This window comes from Eremomyces bilateralis, assembly GCF_010015585.1.
Source record: "Eremomyces bilateralis CBS 781.70 unplaced genomic scaffold P152scaffold_25, whole genome shotgun sequence".
NCBI lineage: Eukaryota > Fungi > Ascomycota > Dothideomycetes > Eremomycetales > Eremomycetaceae > Eremomyces > Eremomyces bilateralis.
The window spans coordinates 88057-100783 of NW_022985091.1; the positions used below are offsets into that span (position 1 = coordinate 88057).

Here is a 12727-nt window from a genome sequence, read left to right on the forward strand (position 1 = left end):
CCATCACCTCAGCACCGAGCATCGAAGTCTCCAGAATTTCCGGTGGAATGTGGAGGGCTAAGTGCGGGTATCCCAATCTATCCGATTGCCCGTCCTTTGCCTCTGATCTCTGGATTCTGGAAGAGTGGAAGTGCAGATTGGGCGCATCCTCCCACTTCCCCATCATTGTCTATTCCCTCGCAATTCGCATGCCGTTCGGCCACGTTGCCAGTCATTGGTCGTCGTTCCTCCCGATAGGCGATAAGCCTGAAGATGGGTTTAACCTTTTCTGGCTCGCGACCTTTTGGATACCCGGAAATCGATCCCCGCAGATGGGGTTGGCGCTGAAATCTGAATACTAATGCGTCGATCTCATGAGCCTATCACGACTTGACTCCTGCTCACCTTCACATTTCGCGGGCAGGAGCTGGACTTTCTATTGCGGAGTACGGTCGGAGTCTCTGACGTCTATCGGCGCCCATGACAAACAGGCTTTAGTGCCCCGTGTCGCTGACACATCAACTTGACCTGACCTCCCCTCGCTTACCGTCATAATTCCTATGTTAATTAGTGTGTATCGATTGAAGAGCACACACTAATTTCCCTTGCATTAAATTGCCTCATGTATCGTGGATTTGATATCTGATACCAGGCGCCTTTGGGCCGAATGTCGGCCGATATCTTTAGAACTATCATGAGATCCCCCATGCTGCCAGCCACTTGCAGTCGCCAGTCCGAGATCTTCCTCGTTATCCAGTATCAACCCACCCATGGCATCGGAGCAGCCGTGCCTGAACCGTGCCGGCGGAGAAACGTGCCACTTTTGCCCATTTTCAACGGCTGTTCCGCCCCTCGCCTTCTTCCCCCTCTTCCACATCATCTGGATCGTGTACCGTGGATGGTCCCCCCGATCGCGTCGCGTACGATCGTTCCCGAGATCGGAGTGCCTTGTAGCCAATCCATCCTCGCACTCATGTCGCTCTGAACGTCTCGTCTCTTCCATCGGTTCCAATTCGACGATAGCGACCCCATTCTCCAATTCCCTTCCATCCATCAACTGAGCGGAAAATACCGAGTAGGAAGAAGCAGTCCACCTCAGGTGATTAGGAAGCGTCGCCATCCTGCCATGCTCGGGTCCAACCAGGAATTGATGGTAAACCATCTCGCCACCTCGTCACCTCCAGTAACCACCCGTGCGGAAACGCGCATAATACAATACAATTGGTACAAACCATCCCTCATCCTTCCCCGCTCTCCCATCGTGCAGCGTTCCGTGCGTGTGTCCGGATGACCTCGAACCCCGCCCACTCGGTTGCAAATGAGCCAGGCCAAGTTCACCTCCTCACTTGCATGCGGTCTGGGCCATCGCTTCACAATGGCATTATCACTTACCTCAGTGATGGAACCTGCGGATTCGAACGAAACGCCACGGAGCTTGGCGACGGGGGAATCGGGATTTCCCACATGGGCCATGCATACCGTACCTCCATAATCTTTGATATGAACTCCACGCTCCAGACTTTTAGATATACGATTCCCTGACATGGAGTGCCGGAATTCTGATGAACGGTAGGTGGTCCACATGCGTCTACGGTTGAATGGACTCCGAGTACCTGGCGTTAGTACCCATTTGCCTATGCTGATTCGAGGTACACGGTCTGGAAAAGGAACCCCCCCCCCCTTTCCACACTCGTAGAAATGGCTCATGTCACAGGTCAGATGGGTGAAACGTAAGGAATGGTTGATTGGATACGTTCCTAGGCCGCCGTTCGGTCAGGTTGTGAGAAAGCAATGATGTTGGCTCTGACAGAAAGGGCACGCCATCGATCATGAATTGTGAGACGAGCCCATCAACCGGGCTTGCGAGAGCTTGATAAAGTCCAAAAGGTATATTTTGCTTCGAGGATTCTACTGCTCCACCCCGTTAATCCATACGCGGCGCATGCCGACCAAAATAAAGCTTTTTGCGGTGTACCATGACCTGCTAAATCGCTAATGGATAACCTATTTCCCGTCGTACATGCCATCGCATACTCGACCTCCCATCCTCGCGGGCGAGGAAACAAGCCCCCTAAAACAGCCCTAGGATATCTTCCGATGTCTTCTTCTGCGCCGACGATGATGCCGGAGGCGGCGACGTCGTCGGCTGCCCACCGCTCAGATCCAGCCCCCCGAACCCATTCATTAAATCACCCGTTCCCGCGGCCGGTGCCGACGTGGGTGCTGCCCCTCCCGTCCCGTTGCCGAACAACCCCATCAAGTCGTCCATCGCATTCTGCGGCGCCGTGGACGGTGCGCCGGAAGGTGACCCCACCCGCTGCGGCGTGCCGGCCAGGCCTTCCAGCCCAGAGGAGCCGGTGTGCGGTTCTTTCTGCAGCGAGGCCGGGGCGGCGCCGTCGAAGTCGATGTCAAGGAGGTTTTCGGCGTTGGTCTGGGGTAGTTGGCCGCCGGTGACGGAGGCGACCGCGGCTGCGGCGATGGGGTTTTCGCGTTCGAGTTGCTGTTGTTCCCTGTCGTCCTGTTAGCATTGCTTATGTTAAAATGGATGGACAAATCGTACTCGATAGCGGCCTTCTGCATGGCTTCGGCCCCGAAACGGCCTTGGCCAAGAAACGCGGATGGAGGCTTATGGTAGACGGATGCGAGGGTTGAGAGTTCGGTGAGAAGTTGCTCGAGTAACGGTTGTGGTAACGATTGGATGGTCGAAGGGATGGGTGGCCGTTCGGACAGGACGACGTTCTTTGCGATTTCCGGATCGCTCGATAGCAATCTCCAGTATACGTAAGCTCGATCGCGAATGTCAGGATTGTCGTTCTCGGCGGTTGCTCGCTGGAGAACTTTCTGGACCAGTCCTTGGCTTTGGTCCGGCTTCTTCAAAAACAGTTTGACAACCGCCGTTAATATTTGAAGTTGTGTCTGGCAATGTTAGGAAAATCGTTCCGAGGATATGGAAGAGCGTTACCTGAGGAAACTCCTCGCCGAAACCGTCCACGAAGTTGGACAATATGTCGCCTGCATTATTGATTTTCTCAGCATACTCTCCGATGATCCAGATCAATGAGCTCCTCGCGTTCGGTTCGTCCAAGTCATCGATGTGCTGACACAGCGTTGGGATGATGCCTTCGTATCCAGGATACTTTCTGAATATATCCTTGATGACCACGATGGCTTCTTGAACCACATAGCCGACTTTCATAGCGATCAGGTCCAGTAGTACGTTCACGCACTTTTCTGTCGCGCTGGCGATCTTGATGGCAACCTGACCGATGGCCTTGACGGCCCTTCGACAGAAATCCATGTCGACTTCCATGGCATATTCCTTCAATTCGGCAAGCAGCTGCTCCACGTTTTTGTCGTTCGCGATTCGAACCATGATCTCGAGCTTCTCCAACTTGAGGTATGGCGGGTCATTGTATTTGCAGAAAAAGACACGCATCTCTTTGCTGAGGATGCCAGGTTGGCTTTGGAGGAGGAGATCGATGTTGCGTAGAGCAACATATTGAACCTCGGGTTCCGACGATACCAGGGTAACTGCGATTCGTTAGACCGTGGGGGGAAGAAACGCATATTCTCGCTCACCTAATGGCGGGGCCATCTTCTTCAAGTACGACCGTGCAGCCTCTTGACCGATGTATCGCATGTGCAGGAAGACCACCTTCACGGCCGAGAGCACCACGCTCGGATTCGCATGCTGGAACTGCGGGACCACCCGTTCGCAGATGTGCTCCGCCTCCTTGACGTCCGCGGCTCGATACTCCGCCAGGCTCGACAAGATCGATATGCGGCCCCACTCGGTACACTCGTTGAGGGCCATCAGCATTTTCTTCAACGTGGCAGGCGTGATGATCAACGCTTTGGTTTCCGGCGATTGCTCGTGGATCTCGGCGAGCGCGGTGACCGAATTGGCCACGACCATGGGGTTCGGATCGCCCACCAGATCCTGCACGGTTTCGATGAATCCGTTTTCGATGCACATGGGAGGGTTGAGGTCGAACAGTTTCGCGACACAGATCACCGCCGTCTTCCGAACGTATGGGGACTCGTCCCGTAGGGTTTTTCGGAGGGGTTCTTCCATGTAATCCACCATTTTGTCCACACGGATGCATCCCATTGTCCGGACGGCGAGCGCTCTGACCAATGGGTTCGGATCTTCGGAGTCTTGGACGAACGTATTGACGGCGAGAATGCAGAGGTCGGGGTGAGATTTGGCGTAGTTCCTATAACGTGTCAGCCTTGACGATGGCATTTGATGTTCAACCTTACATGAGATATAGGTACACCAGCTTCTTCTGATCGAGGTCGCCGGTAGCAATGTTCTTTAGCACATCAGGAAACAGAGCAGATACGTCCTTCCCCAACGTCATTGCCATGATAGTTTTCTGAATAGCTTCCTTTCTATCTGGGATTAGACTGCCGCATGCCTCATTCTAGGAAGAAATCACAAACCTCTCGTGGGCATACTGAGATCTGCAACTCCATCAGCATGCGTCCATCCACACCGATACTCGGCTTGCTTACACTAGGCCCGCCCTTAGTTCGAACGTTTCGCCCTTTTTGGGGACTTGAAACGCCCCTCGTATGCGATTTACAGCCATGATGCTAATGTTGCCCGAAGCTCACAGTACCCAACGATCGATTTCGGGAGAATAGCTTCTGTCGGTTGAACCATGCGCCGCAAAGCGGCTGGACTGTAGGGTAGATTCAGTGCGGCAAAACGTCGACAGGCGTCCAGGCGGAGGGATGGATGTCACGGGCACGTTAGCCAAGCGGATAGAGGCATATGCTAAAGTATGGACGATAGAGGAGGAGGGAAATGGATTGGAACAGGAATTCCTTCGCGGTCCAGGCTTCAAACTGGTGGAGTATCAAAGTGGATGGTGTCAACTGTCCCACTGTGTCCTGTCAAGTGTCAAGTGTTGCGAACAACGATAATGCTTGGCATAGGACAGGGATTGAGGGGAATCCTTGTATTGACTGGACGTCAACCACATCCCTAATCTCAGATCACATCCTCAGTATTTCTCAATAAATAAAGGAATCTTGCGCTGAATATCGTACATGTTTGGTACGTCGCGTACATCTTCTACAGTCTACAGCCTTGGTCCTCTTTCCCCCTCCCTGAAAACCGAAAAGCATCTCCTCATTGTCCATAATATTCCCATTCATCCCCAAGCCATCGGTTTGACCTCCTATTTTCGGATTCCCGTCTACTCATTGTTTGCTGCACTCTCCCGCCCAGCCCATCCCACAATCCTTTGATCTAAATCATCCGTCAATACTAGCCCAATGGTATGAGCCGCAATGTCCGTCGTCTGAATGCCCTCATAACCGTGTACAGGCTCTCAATCTCCCCAATCTACGCCGATTGTTTGTGGATGCGCGGAGCGATGCGGAGGAGAGCGAATATTCGAGAAACGCTGTACGCTGACCCCACCCACCGAACATCGTCATGCTAGAAATTGCTGAATGTTGTGGAAATAGTTCTACAATCTTGTTCTCTTCATGTCGTCCGTGGCGGTCGTCAGCATCGTCGCTCAAAGGATGACCCCGACGCGGGGGCTAGGCCGCCTGACGTGACGGGGTCGGTGGCGGGGTAAAAGAATTAAAGAAGCCGTGCATGTCGGTCGATGCTATCGTAAGTTGGACCACCTGACGGGTCGAATTGGGAATGGTCGACGGGTTCCAGACCGGCGTCTCGGCGCGTCGGGGCAGCCCGAGCAAACCCAACATTGCGACGGCCAGACCGGCATCAGGATGTCTCGGCTGAGTTCCCGAGGGCACGCCCGGCGAGTTTGATAAGCGCGTTGGCAGTATCGCACGCCTTGAGGGATGGGCGTGCAGCCACACTGGTAGCCACGGAAGATGATGTAACACATGATGGCGCGACGAAGGGAGGGAACGGGCTTCGTGGAGGGCGGGGTTGGGAATATCGTTCTACCTTATACACCGAAGTCCGCCTGCCAGAGTATATATGCTGCACAAAGGCATCCATCGCGGCCTTTGACTCTGCGAAAGGACCGAGCAAACGATGTCTACGAACCTTCCCTCGCAACGATTGACGTCCTATCTTTATACACCGAACTGATTTCCGCATGTGGAACGTCGTTGACCAACAAGCGACGCCTATATTCACCGTGCCTAATCGGGCTTGATGCTCGGGCACAAACGACGTCCGTCGCAAACTTTCCTTCAGCCTTGAAATACCCCCCATGCAACTGCGCCTCTTGTGGTCGAATGGTTCCCTTCCGATTGCAGGCCGTCCAACAATCCACGGCACGCAACTTTCATGACACGCCGCTCAATCGGACTCTTCATCGTCGTCTTCCAGGAACGCCAAGTCTTTGAACCCTTTCGCCAACGTCCTCCCGCGCTTCTCTTTGGTCTCTTTGGTCTCGTCTTGTTCAGCCTCTTTCTTCTTGCCCCACACCTTGTTCCCCTCCGTCACCGCCTCCAGGTCGGCGGCCAACTCTCGCTGCTCCTTGATTTGCCTAGCCTTCTCAGCGGAGTACCGGCCCTCCATCCCCGCATCGCGAAGCATCTCTTTCAAATGCCCGATCTTCTCCCCTGGCGTGGCGTACGGCGCCAGCTCCCTGTGCCACAGCTTGCGGATGCCGCACTTGATGAGCCAGCCCTGCAGCCGTTTGATCTCTGACTCCTGCGACGTGGAGCCGTCGGATTTCGATTGGGCTGCTTTGGGCGCTTTGGGTTTCGTCGCTTTTGCTTTGGCCTTCGCGCCGGACTTTGCGGCCTTAGTCTTCTTCCGGGGCGGCCCATCATCGATGAGGACGGACATGTCGCTGTCGGATTCCAGGGCCGGGGCGGGCTCCGGTGAGGAATGCGAGGTGGACGCTAGCTCTTTTGGTGGGGATTCTTTCGTCTCTTCCTCATCCTTCCCTGTGTCGTCACTCTCAACATCGGAGGAGATGACGGTAGGACGACGTCTGACTTTGGACGTCACCTCACTCTTGGTCTTGGTCGACGAAGCGCCTTCATCGTCAAGCTGAACGACGAAATCAAACTCACCCACTGGCTCTTTCCGCTTCTTCCTGGGATGGTCATCGTGTTCCGATGACTTCCTTTTCTTTTTTGATGATTTTGGATCTGGCTCAACTTGATCTGGATCGGGGTTGTTCCGTTCCTGTTAGATGGTCGGCGTGAATGAGTGGCGCCTTAGTCCCGTGTCCCATGAACTTACCCATGCAGCCGTGATGACCTCTTTGCTCCGAGAATTCCAATACCGATTGCCCCTCAGAAATCCTGTGATGAGGCCTCTCTCCTTCTCGGCGGCGGTACGAATGCCATTGACCGACACGGTGTTATCGGTGCCCTGTTCGCGGCATTGTTCGTCCACCAGTCTGATGAGCAGGTCGTCGATTTCCTTTTTCCCCTCCTCTGTTCCCGACGGAGAACTCATGCTGTCGAATTGAGAGATGTCTCTCGCGACCAGCTGGACCGGTGGTCCTGGAGGGCCAGTACAGTCGCGGGCGACGCGACGCGTGATTCCTGACCCTGAAGTTTGGTTGCAGGGATGGAATTGATGGCAAGGTTGATTGGTCAGCGACGACTAATCGTGGTTTGGAAATAATTGAAATGAGTAAGCGGATAGCTTAATAGTTTATCAGTGACTCTGAATTTTCATTTTTTCCTAGAACCGCAGAGAGTGAATGATGGTGTGGTGAATTGACTACAACACTTGCAGGCAGGTAGCCATGGGGTTAAGAGTTAAGACAGCGTGGACAGTCAAGTGTTGCTAGTGAGTCCAGTCAATCAAATCTGGTCGTGAGTGGCGATTGATGCCTCGCTCTCGCCTTGATGCCTTACAATCTCGAGTCCCAGCCCGTGCCCACGTGCATCCAGATCCCAGATCCCTCCGGTGGGGACGAAATTGAGTTACGTTTCTTGGCATTCCCCCAACCACAACTCCCACGACCTTAACTAGAACACGGCGGAGAATTCACCAAAACAGACTTCTAGTAGTCACCTAGTTAGGAAAAGAGTATACTTTTGATATTACGCTATTTTTGAGCGAATCGGGCCTCCCTATGACGGTGGTGATGGTGGTGATGGTTGGGGGAATGCCAAGAAACGTAACTCAATTTCGTCCCCCCCGGAGGATCCTCTCATTCAGGCCACCAGGCGCCCATTCACGTTGCTCCGATGTCATCATACCTCTGCAATCACATCCCCAACTGTGATCTCAAAGCAAGAATTCGGTGCCAACAGAATCAACATCGTGATCGATCATCGTGATTGAGCATCGTGATCCCTATTCCCCTATGCCCTACCCTACCGCAATGTGCACCTTTATTTCACGTGCAGATTTCCGCCAATTATCCTAAACATTCTCATTTTTCTTCTGTCCACTGGTCATGTTCCTTCGCTTGCTACATTCCCCCACATCGCCGCATCAAGATCCATTGATCCACTTCTGCCTTCCCTCTCCCTGGTACCACCGTTTTCCTTCGAGCTTTTCCTTCCATCGAGACCACACGATCTAGCAGACATCCTCCATTGATCAAACATGTCTTCCCCTCCCGAAGCAGACAAAAGCAAAGAGGGCCGGCTCCTTCTCGTCTCCAATCGCCTCCCCGTCACCATTAAGCGTTCGGAGGACGGGAAATATGACACCTCCATGTCAAGCGGAGGCCTAGTCAGCGGTCTGAGCGGACTATCCAAGACGACCACCTTCCAATGGTATGGATGGCCGGGATTGGAAGTGCCGGAGAATGAAATCGGGGCCCTCTCGCAGCGGTTGAAGGAGGAGTACGGCGCCATCCCGATCATGCTCGAAGATGAACTGGCCGACCGACACTATAATGGCTTTTCAAGTGCGTAACCCCCTCTAACCCCTACATGGATGCTAATTCCACTCCAGATTCGATCCTATGGCCCCTCTTCCACTATCATCCCGGAGAAATGACCTTCGACGAGGATGCTTGGAATGCCTATAGCGAAGCCAACCGCCTCTTCGCGAAAGCCATTGCAAAGGACGTCAATGATAACGACCTGGTCTGGGTGCATGACTACCACCTAATGCTCTTACCAGCAATGCTGCGCGAGGAGATCGGCGACACCAAGAAGAACGTGAAAATCGGCTTCTTCTTGCATACGCCATTCCCCAGTAGCGAAATCTACCGCATCCTGCCCGTTCGAAACGAAATCCTCCTAGGCGTTCTCCATTGCGACCTGATCGGCTTTCATACCTACGAATACGCTCGCCATTTCCTTAGCAGCTGCTCGAGAATCCTGTAAGTCGTGTCGGCGTGTCGCCCTTTGGTGAGATGGTCTAACCTAGTTGGCAGTGGGCTACCGACCACTCCAAATGGGGTGGAATTCGATGGGCGAGTGGTCACCATCGGCGCATTCCCCATCGGCATCGATCCGGAGAAGTTTGAGGAAGGCCTCAAGAAGCCCAAAGTACAAGAGCGAATCGCAACGCTGGAACGCAAATTCCAAGGCGTCAAACTCATCGTCGGCGTCGATCGCTTGGATTATATCAAAGGCGTACCACAAAAGCTCCATGCTCTCGAGGTGTTCCTGACCGAGCATCCGGAATGGATCGGCAAAGTCGTCCTTGTCCAGGTAGCGGTTCCGAGTCGGCAAGATGTCGAAGAATATCAGAACCTACGAGCCGTGGTGAACGAACTGGTTGGAAGAATCAACGGCAAATTCGGTTCGACTCCTCATAGCTTGCGTGCTACCAACACGGCTAATACGACGACAGGCACGATCGAATTCATGCCCATACATTTCATGCATAAATCCGTTTCGTTCGATGAACTCATCGCCCTGTACGCCGTTTCCGATGTCTGCCTTGTCTCTTCCACCCGCGACGGCATGAACTTGGTCTCCTACGAATACATTGCCGCCCAGCAAAATCGACATGGTGTCATGATCCTCTCGGAGTTCACCGGTGCGGCCCAGAGCCTGAATGGAAGCATCGTCGTTAACCCCTGGAACACCGAGGAGCTAGCCGATGCCATTCACGATGCTGTCACGATGAGTGACGAGCATCGGGCGGCCAATTACGAGAAGCTCGCCCGGTATATCAACAAATATACAAGGTACGAACTCCTGGCCGGTACCGCGAAGGGCGACTCACTGACCATTGCAGCGCTTGGTGGGGCAAGCAGTTCGTATCGGAGCTCAACCGGGTTTCGACGCAAGCAGAGCAGAGGCTCAACATTCGGAAACGATCGGAGAACGCCGATTCCGATGCCAACGCCAACGAGTCCGAACATACGGCGAGTGCATGAAGACATGCCGTTTCAATCCCACGAGGCGCAAGGAGTAAGCATGGGATCCGGCGTTGGAGGCAATGCGTAATGAATCAGCATGCCAACTGTCTTATCGGCAACGAAAATAGACCACTGGCGATTTTTATTTATACTTTGTAAAGGAAAAGAGTATGATGGACTAAATTCGCCTTGGAAAGGCCTTACATAGAATAGTTCTTAGAACATAACCTTTAACTTGTACCACGCAGCATATGATATATATGAGTGATGAGTAATATTCCGTTTAGATGTTGTCAAACGTCGAAACGTGAATCAACGATGGTAGATAGATGGTGATGTTTGGACCACGTGATCCGCGCGTCTCCAGCGCGTCGGTTGATAACAAACGAAACTGTAAACTTTCGATTTGCATTGCCCGCATTTCCTACGGGTCATTCCGACTCCTTCGTTAAACGCGATCTACGTACAAGACCGGGCATGCGATGAACGCGCATCTTGCTCTGCAATGGCGGCTGCTCGAAACCAACCGACGTACGACCTGCTGACAGGTGCGCCCGTCGAACACCCCCCACAACAATTGCGCCAAACTTTGCGACAATCGCAGATACGAGCAGGTGAGGCGGCTAGGACGTGATGACCTTAGGATTGCGCTCACCGTTCCTAGATTCCGGCAACGAGGATTTGCGGGCGCAAATCAACACGCTCCATTATGAGCTCGAGTCCATCAAGCAGGAGCGCGAACTCGCGGCGTTGGAGCATCAGAAGGAGCTGCGGGAGTTGGAGAATAGAGCAGAGGCAGACTTCAAGCGGGCTCAAGTATGTTCGCAATACGAATGAGTGATTGGGAGGTTGCTAAGGCTCGAACAGATCGCCGAGTCCAAATGTAACACGGCCACGAGCAAGTACGATTCGTTATCGAGGGAGCTACAAGAAGTGCAAGAGAACAGCGTTAATGAGAAACGGGATCTGGAGCGGAAGATCAGGGATCTCTCGGAGCAAAATCGCGAGCTTCAGGAAGAAGTCGAAGACTCTCGTGACCAGGTCGCGACGCAAGACAGGGATTGCCAACATCGAGTCGAGGAAATTGAGTCCAAGTACGGGTCCTTACAACAATCCTTCGATCAATTGCGCGATGACCTCGAGTCGAGGGCGTCATTACTACAATCTACCCAACAGAAATTGGCCAAGCAAGAGGCCGATGCCAGCGAGCTGCAGAATGAAGTGTTTCAACTTCGATCGCAGTCGGGCGATTCGAACGAAGTGGCGGTGATGAAGCGGGAGTTTTCCGAGCAAGTGGCGAACATGAAGAAGCTGGAGGTATCCAACCGAGAGCAACTCGCGGAGCTCAAGCGATTCCGAGAACGCCAGAAAGCGATCCAAGTGGTCGAGGAGGAGAAGCGCGTATTGGAGGGCCGGGTGCGGATGATGGATGATTTGCGGCGGCAGCTGAGCGAAGCGCAACTGCGTCGACAAATCCTGGAGGACGAGCGGACCTCATGGGCGTCGTACCTCGAGAGCCAGGACGAATCACAAGGCGAACTTCAATTCGATAGTCCCGAAGAAATGGCCCGCGTATTCATGCGCGCAAGACTCGAAAACGCGTCCTTAACGGAACGGCTAGGCGCGATACAACCGGAACTGAGGACGAAGGATGACGCCATCGGATCGCTCGAGGAATCCAAAGCGAAGTTGGTCGCGGAAATCGAAACGTTGAAGAAATCGGGGGGTCCCGTGGCCCCCGGAGGCGATAGCAAGGCCCGGGCACGATTGGAGAGGCAAAAGAACCTGGCCGTGAAAGAGGTAGAGTATCTCCGCGCGCAGTTAAAAGCGCTGGATGCCGAACAAGCGGAGAACGAGCCGGACAAATACGATGGAGAAAAAACAGCCCAAATCCAGACGCTGGAAGGTCTGGTTGACGAATACCGTGCAGAGGTCGACAATATCCGCAAAGAGCTCGCCAGCCTTGAGGACCGCGCCGTCCCCCAATCCCCTTCCACCGGATCGAAAAGACATCGCGAACCCGAGGATGACGAGCGATTAGGCGAGCTCTACCGCAAGAACCACAACCTCCAAGACGAGATCTCTAAACTGCACTCTCGCAACGCCGTTCTCGAATCCGAAATGAAGGCACAGAACAAACAGCTCTCGGGGCTCCGACAGTCTTCTCGCACCCGGGTTCTCGAACTCTGCGACAACCCCACAGCCCAAGCCGAGGCCGTAAAAATGAGTACCCTCCGAACCCTCCGAGTCGAGAACAAGGCGCTGCTCTCCGCATTGGAAGCGCGATTCGATGCCAACGCTGCGGACGCGCCAAAACTGGTCCCCCAAGCGAGCGTCGACTCGATCCGCGACGAGCTCTCCGCCGTCACCGCCGAAGTCGCGCAAAAGGAGAAGCGCAACCTCCGCCGCATGCAGATCTACACGGCAAAAGCGGGGGAGTTCCGCGAAGCGGTCGCGTCGCTGCTTGGATGGAAGCTAGACTTCATGCCGAACGGGCGGGTCAAGGCGAC

The 12727-nt window shown here is 53.9% G+C and overlaps 5 protein-coding genes across 5 annotated transcripts; 3 read left to right on the forward strand and 2 right to left on the reverse strand.

Annotated features, from left to right (window-relative positions):
- Window positions 1-1853: 1853 nt before the first annotated feature.
- On the reverse strand, window positions 1854-4850 carry P152DRAFT_461539 (Adaptor protein complex beta subunit). Its single transcript, XM_033680149.1, has 7 exons — window positions 4498-4850; window positions 4426-4446; window positions 4243-4374; window positions 3559-4196; window positions 2942-3510; window positions 2540-2895; window positions 1854-2489 (listed from the first exon to the last, which is right to left on the reverse strand). The coding sequence occupies exons 1-7, from the start codon at window positions 4572-4574 to the stop codon at window positions 2051-2053; spliced, it is 2232 nt and encodes a 743-aa protein (XP_033530987.1). The 5' UTR covers window positions 4575-4850; the 3' UTR covers window positions 1854-2050.
- A 287-nt stretch (window positions 4851-5137) lies between these two features.
- On the forward strand, window positions 5138-5917 carry P152DRAFT_161618 (uncharacterized protein). Its single transcript, XM_033674022.1, has 3 exons — window positions 5138-5268; window positions 5318-5398; window positions 5461-5917. The coding sequence occupies exons 1-3, from the start codon at window positions 5266-5268 to the stop codon at window positions 5554-5556; spliced, it is 180 nt and encodes a 59-aa protein (XP_033530988.1). The 5' UTR covers window positions 5138-5265; the 3' UTR covers window positions 5557-5917.
- A 149-nt stretch (window positions 5918-6066) lies between these two features.
- On the reverse strand, window positions 6067-7396 carry P152DRAFT_161593 (uncharacterized protein). The gene is made up of 3 exons (XM_033674021.1): window positions 7175-7396; window positions 7003-7095; window positions 6067-6873 (listed from the first exon to the last, which is right to left on the reverse strand). Exons 1-3 carry the CDS (start codon window positions 7176-7178, stop codon window positions 6278-6280), a joined length of 693 nt encoding a protein of 230 aa, XP_033530989.1. The 5' UTR covers window positions 7179-7396; the 3' UTR covers window positions 6067-6277.
- A 772-nt stretch (window positions 7397-8168) lies between these two features.
- Window positions 8169-10463, forward strand: P152DRAFT_461543 (alpha,alpha-trehalose-phosphate synthase 1). The gene is made up of 5 exons (XM_033680150.1): window positions 8169-8807; window positions 8855-9227; window positions 9282-9652; window positions 9704-10043; window positions 10094-10463. The coding sequence occupies exons 1-5, from the start codon at window positions 8501-8503 to the stop codon at window positions 10233-10235; spliced, it is 1533 nt and encodes a 510-aa protein (XP_033530990.1). The 5' UTR covers window positions 8169-8500; the 3' UTR covers window positions 10236-10463.
- Window positions 10464-10837: 374 nt separating this feature from the next.
- P152DRAFT_461545 (uncharacterized protein) lies at window positions 10838-11144 on the forward strand. Its single transcript, XM_033680151.1, has one exon. The coding sequence runs from the start codon at window positions 10851-10853 to the stop codon at window positions 11052-11054; it is 204 nt and encodes a 67-aa protein (XP_033530991.1). The 5' UTR covers window positions 10838-10850; the 3' UTR covers window positions 11055-11144.
- The last annotated feature ends 1583 nt before the right edge of the window (window positions 11145-12727 follow it).

What these genes read in the sequence shown, in the direction of transcription:
- P152DRAFT_461543 (XM_033680150.1), top strand. Translation starts at nt 8,501, where the DNA reads ATGTCTTCCCCTCCCGAAGCAGACAAAAGCAAAGAGGGCCGGCTCCTT. An exon ending in AGCAGCTGCTCGAGAATCCT is followed by an intron (nt 9,228 to 9,281) that starts GTAAGTCGTGTC and finishes CCTAGTTGGCAG; the next exon opens with TGGGCTACCGACCACTCCAA. An exon ending in AAGAATCAACGGCAAATTCG is followed by an intron (nt 9,653 to 9,703) that starts GTTCGACTCCTC and finishes ATACGACGACAG; the next exon opens with GCACGATCGAATTCATGCCC.
- P152DRAFT_461539 (XM_033680149.1), bottom strand. Translation starts at nt 4,574, where the DNA reads ATGGCTGTAAATCGCATACGAGGGGCGTTTCAAGTCCCCAAAAAGGGC. An exon ending in GAACTAAGGGCGGGCCTAGT is followed by an intron (nt 4,447 to 4,497) that starts GTAAGCAAGCCG and finishes ATGGAGTTGCAG; the next exon opens with ATCTCAGTATGCCCACGAGA. An exon ending in CTGGTGTACCTATATCTCAT is followed by an intron (nt 4,197 to 4,242) that starts GTAAGGTTGAAC and finishes GACACGTTATAG; the next exon opens with GAACTACGCCAAATCTCACC.
- P152DRAFT_161618 (XM_033674022.1), top strand. An exon ending in GCGAATATTCGAGAAACGCT is followed by an intron (nt 5,399 to 5,460) that starts GTACGCTGACCC and finishes TTGTGGAAATAG; the next exon opens with TTCTACAATCTTGTTCTCTT.
- P152DRAFT_161593 (XM_033674021.1), bottom strand. An exon ending in GAAGCGGAAAGAGCCAGTGG is followed by an intron (nt 6,874 to 7,002) that starts GTGAGTTTGATT and finishes GTGACGACACAG; the next exon opens with GGAAGGATGAGGAAGAGACG.
- P152DRAFT_461545 (XM_033680151.1), top strand. Translation starts at nt 10,851, where the DNA reads ATGACCTTAGGATTGCGCTCACCGTTCCTAGATTCCGGCAACGAGGAT.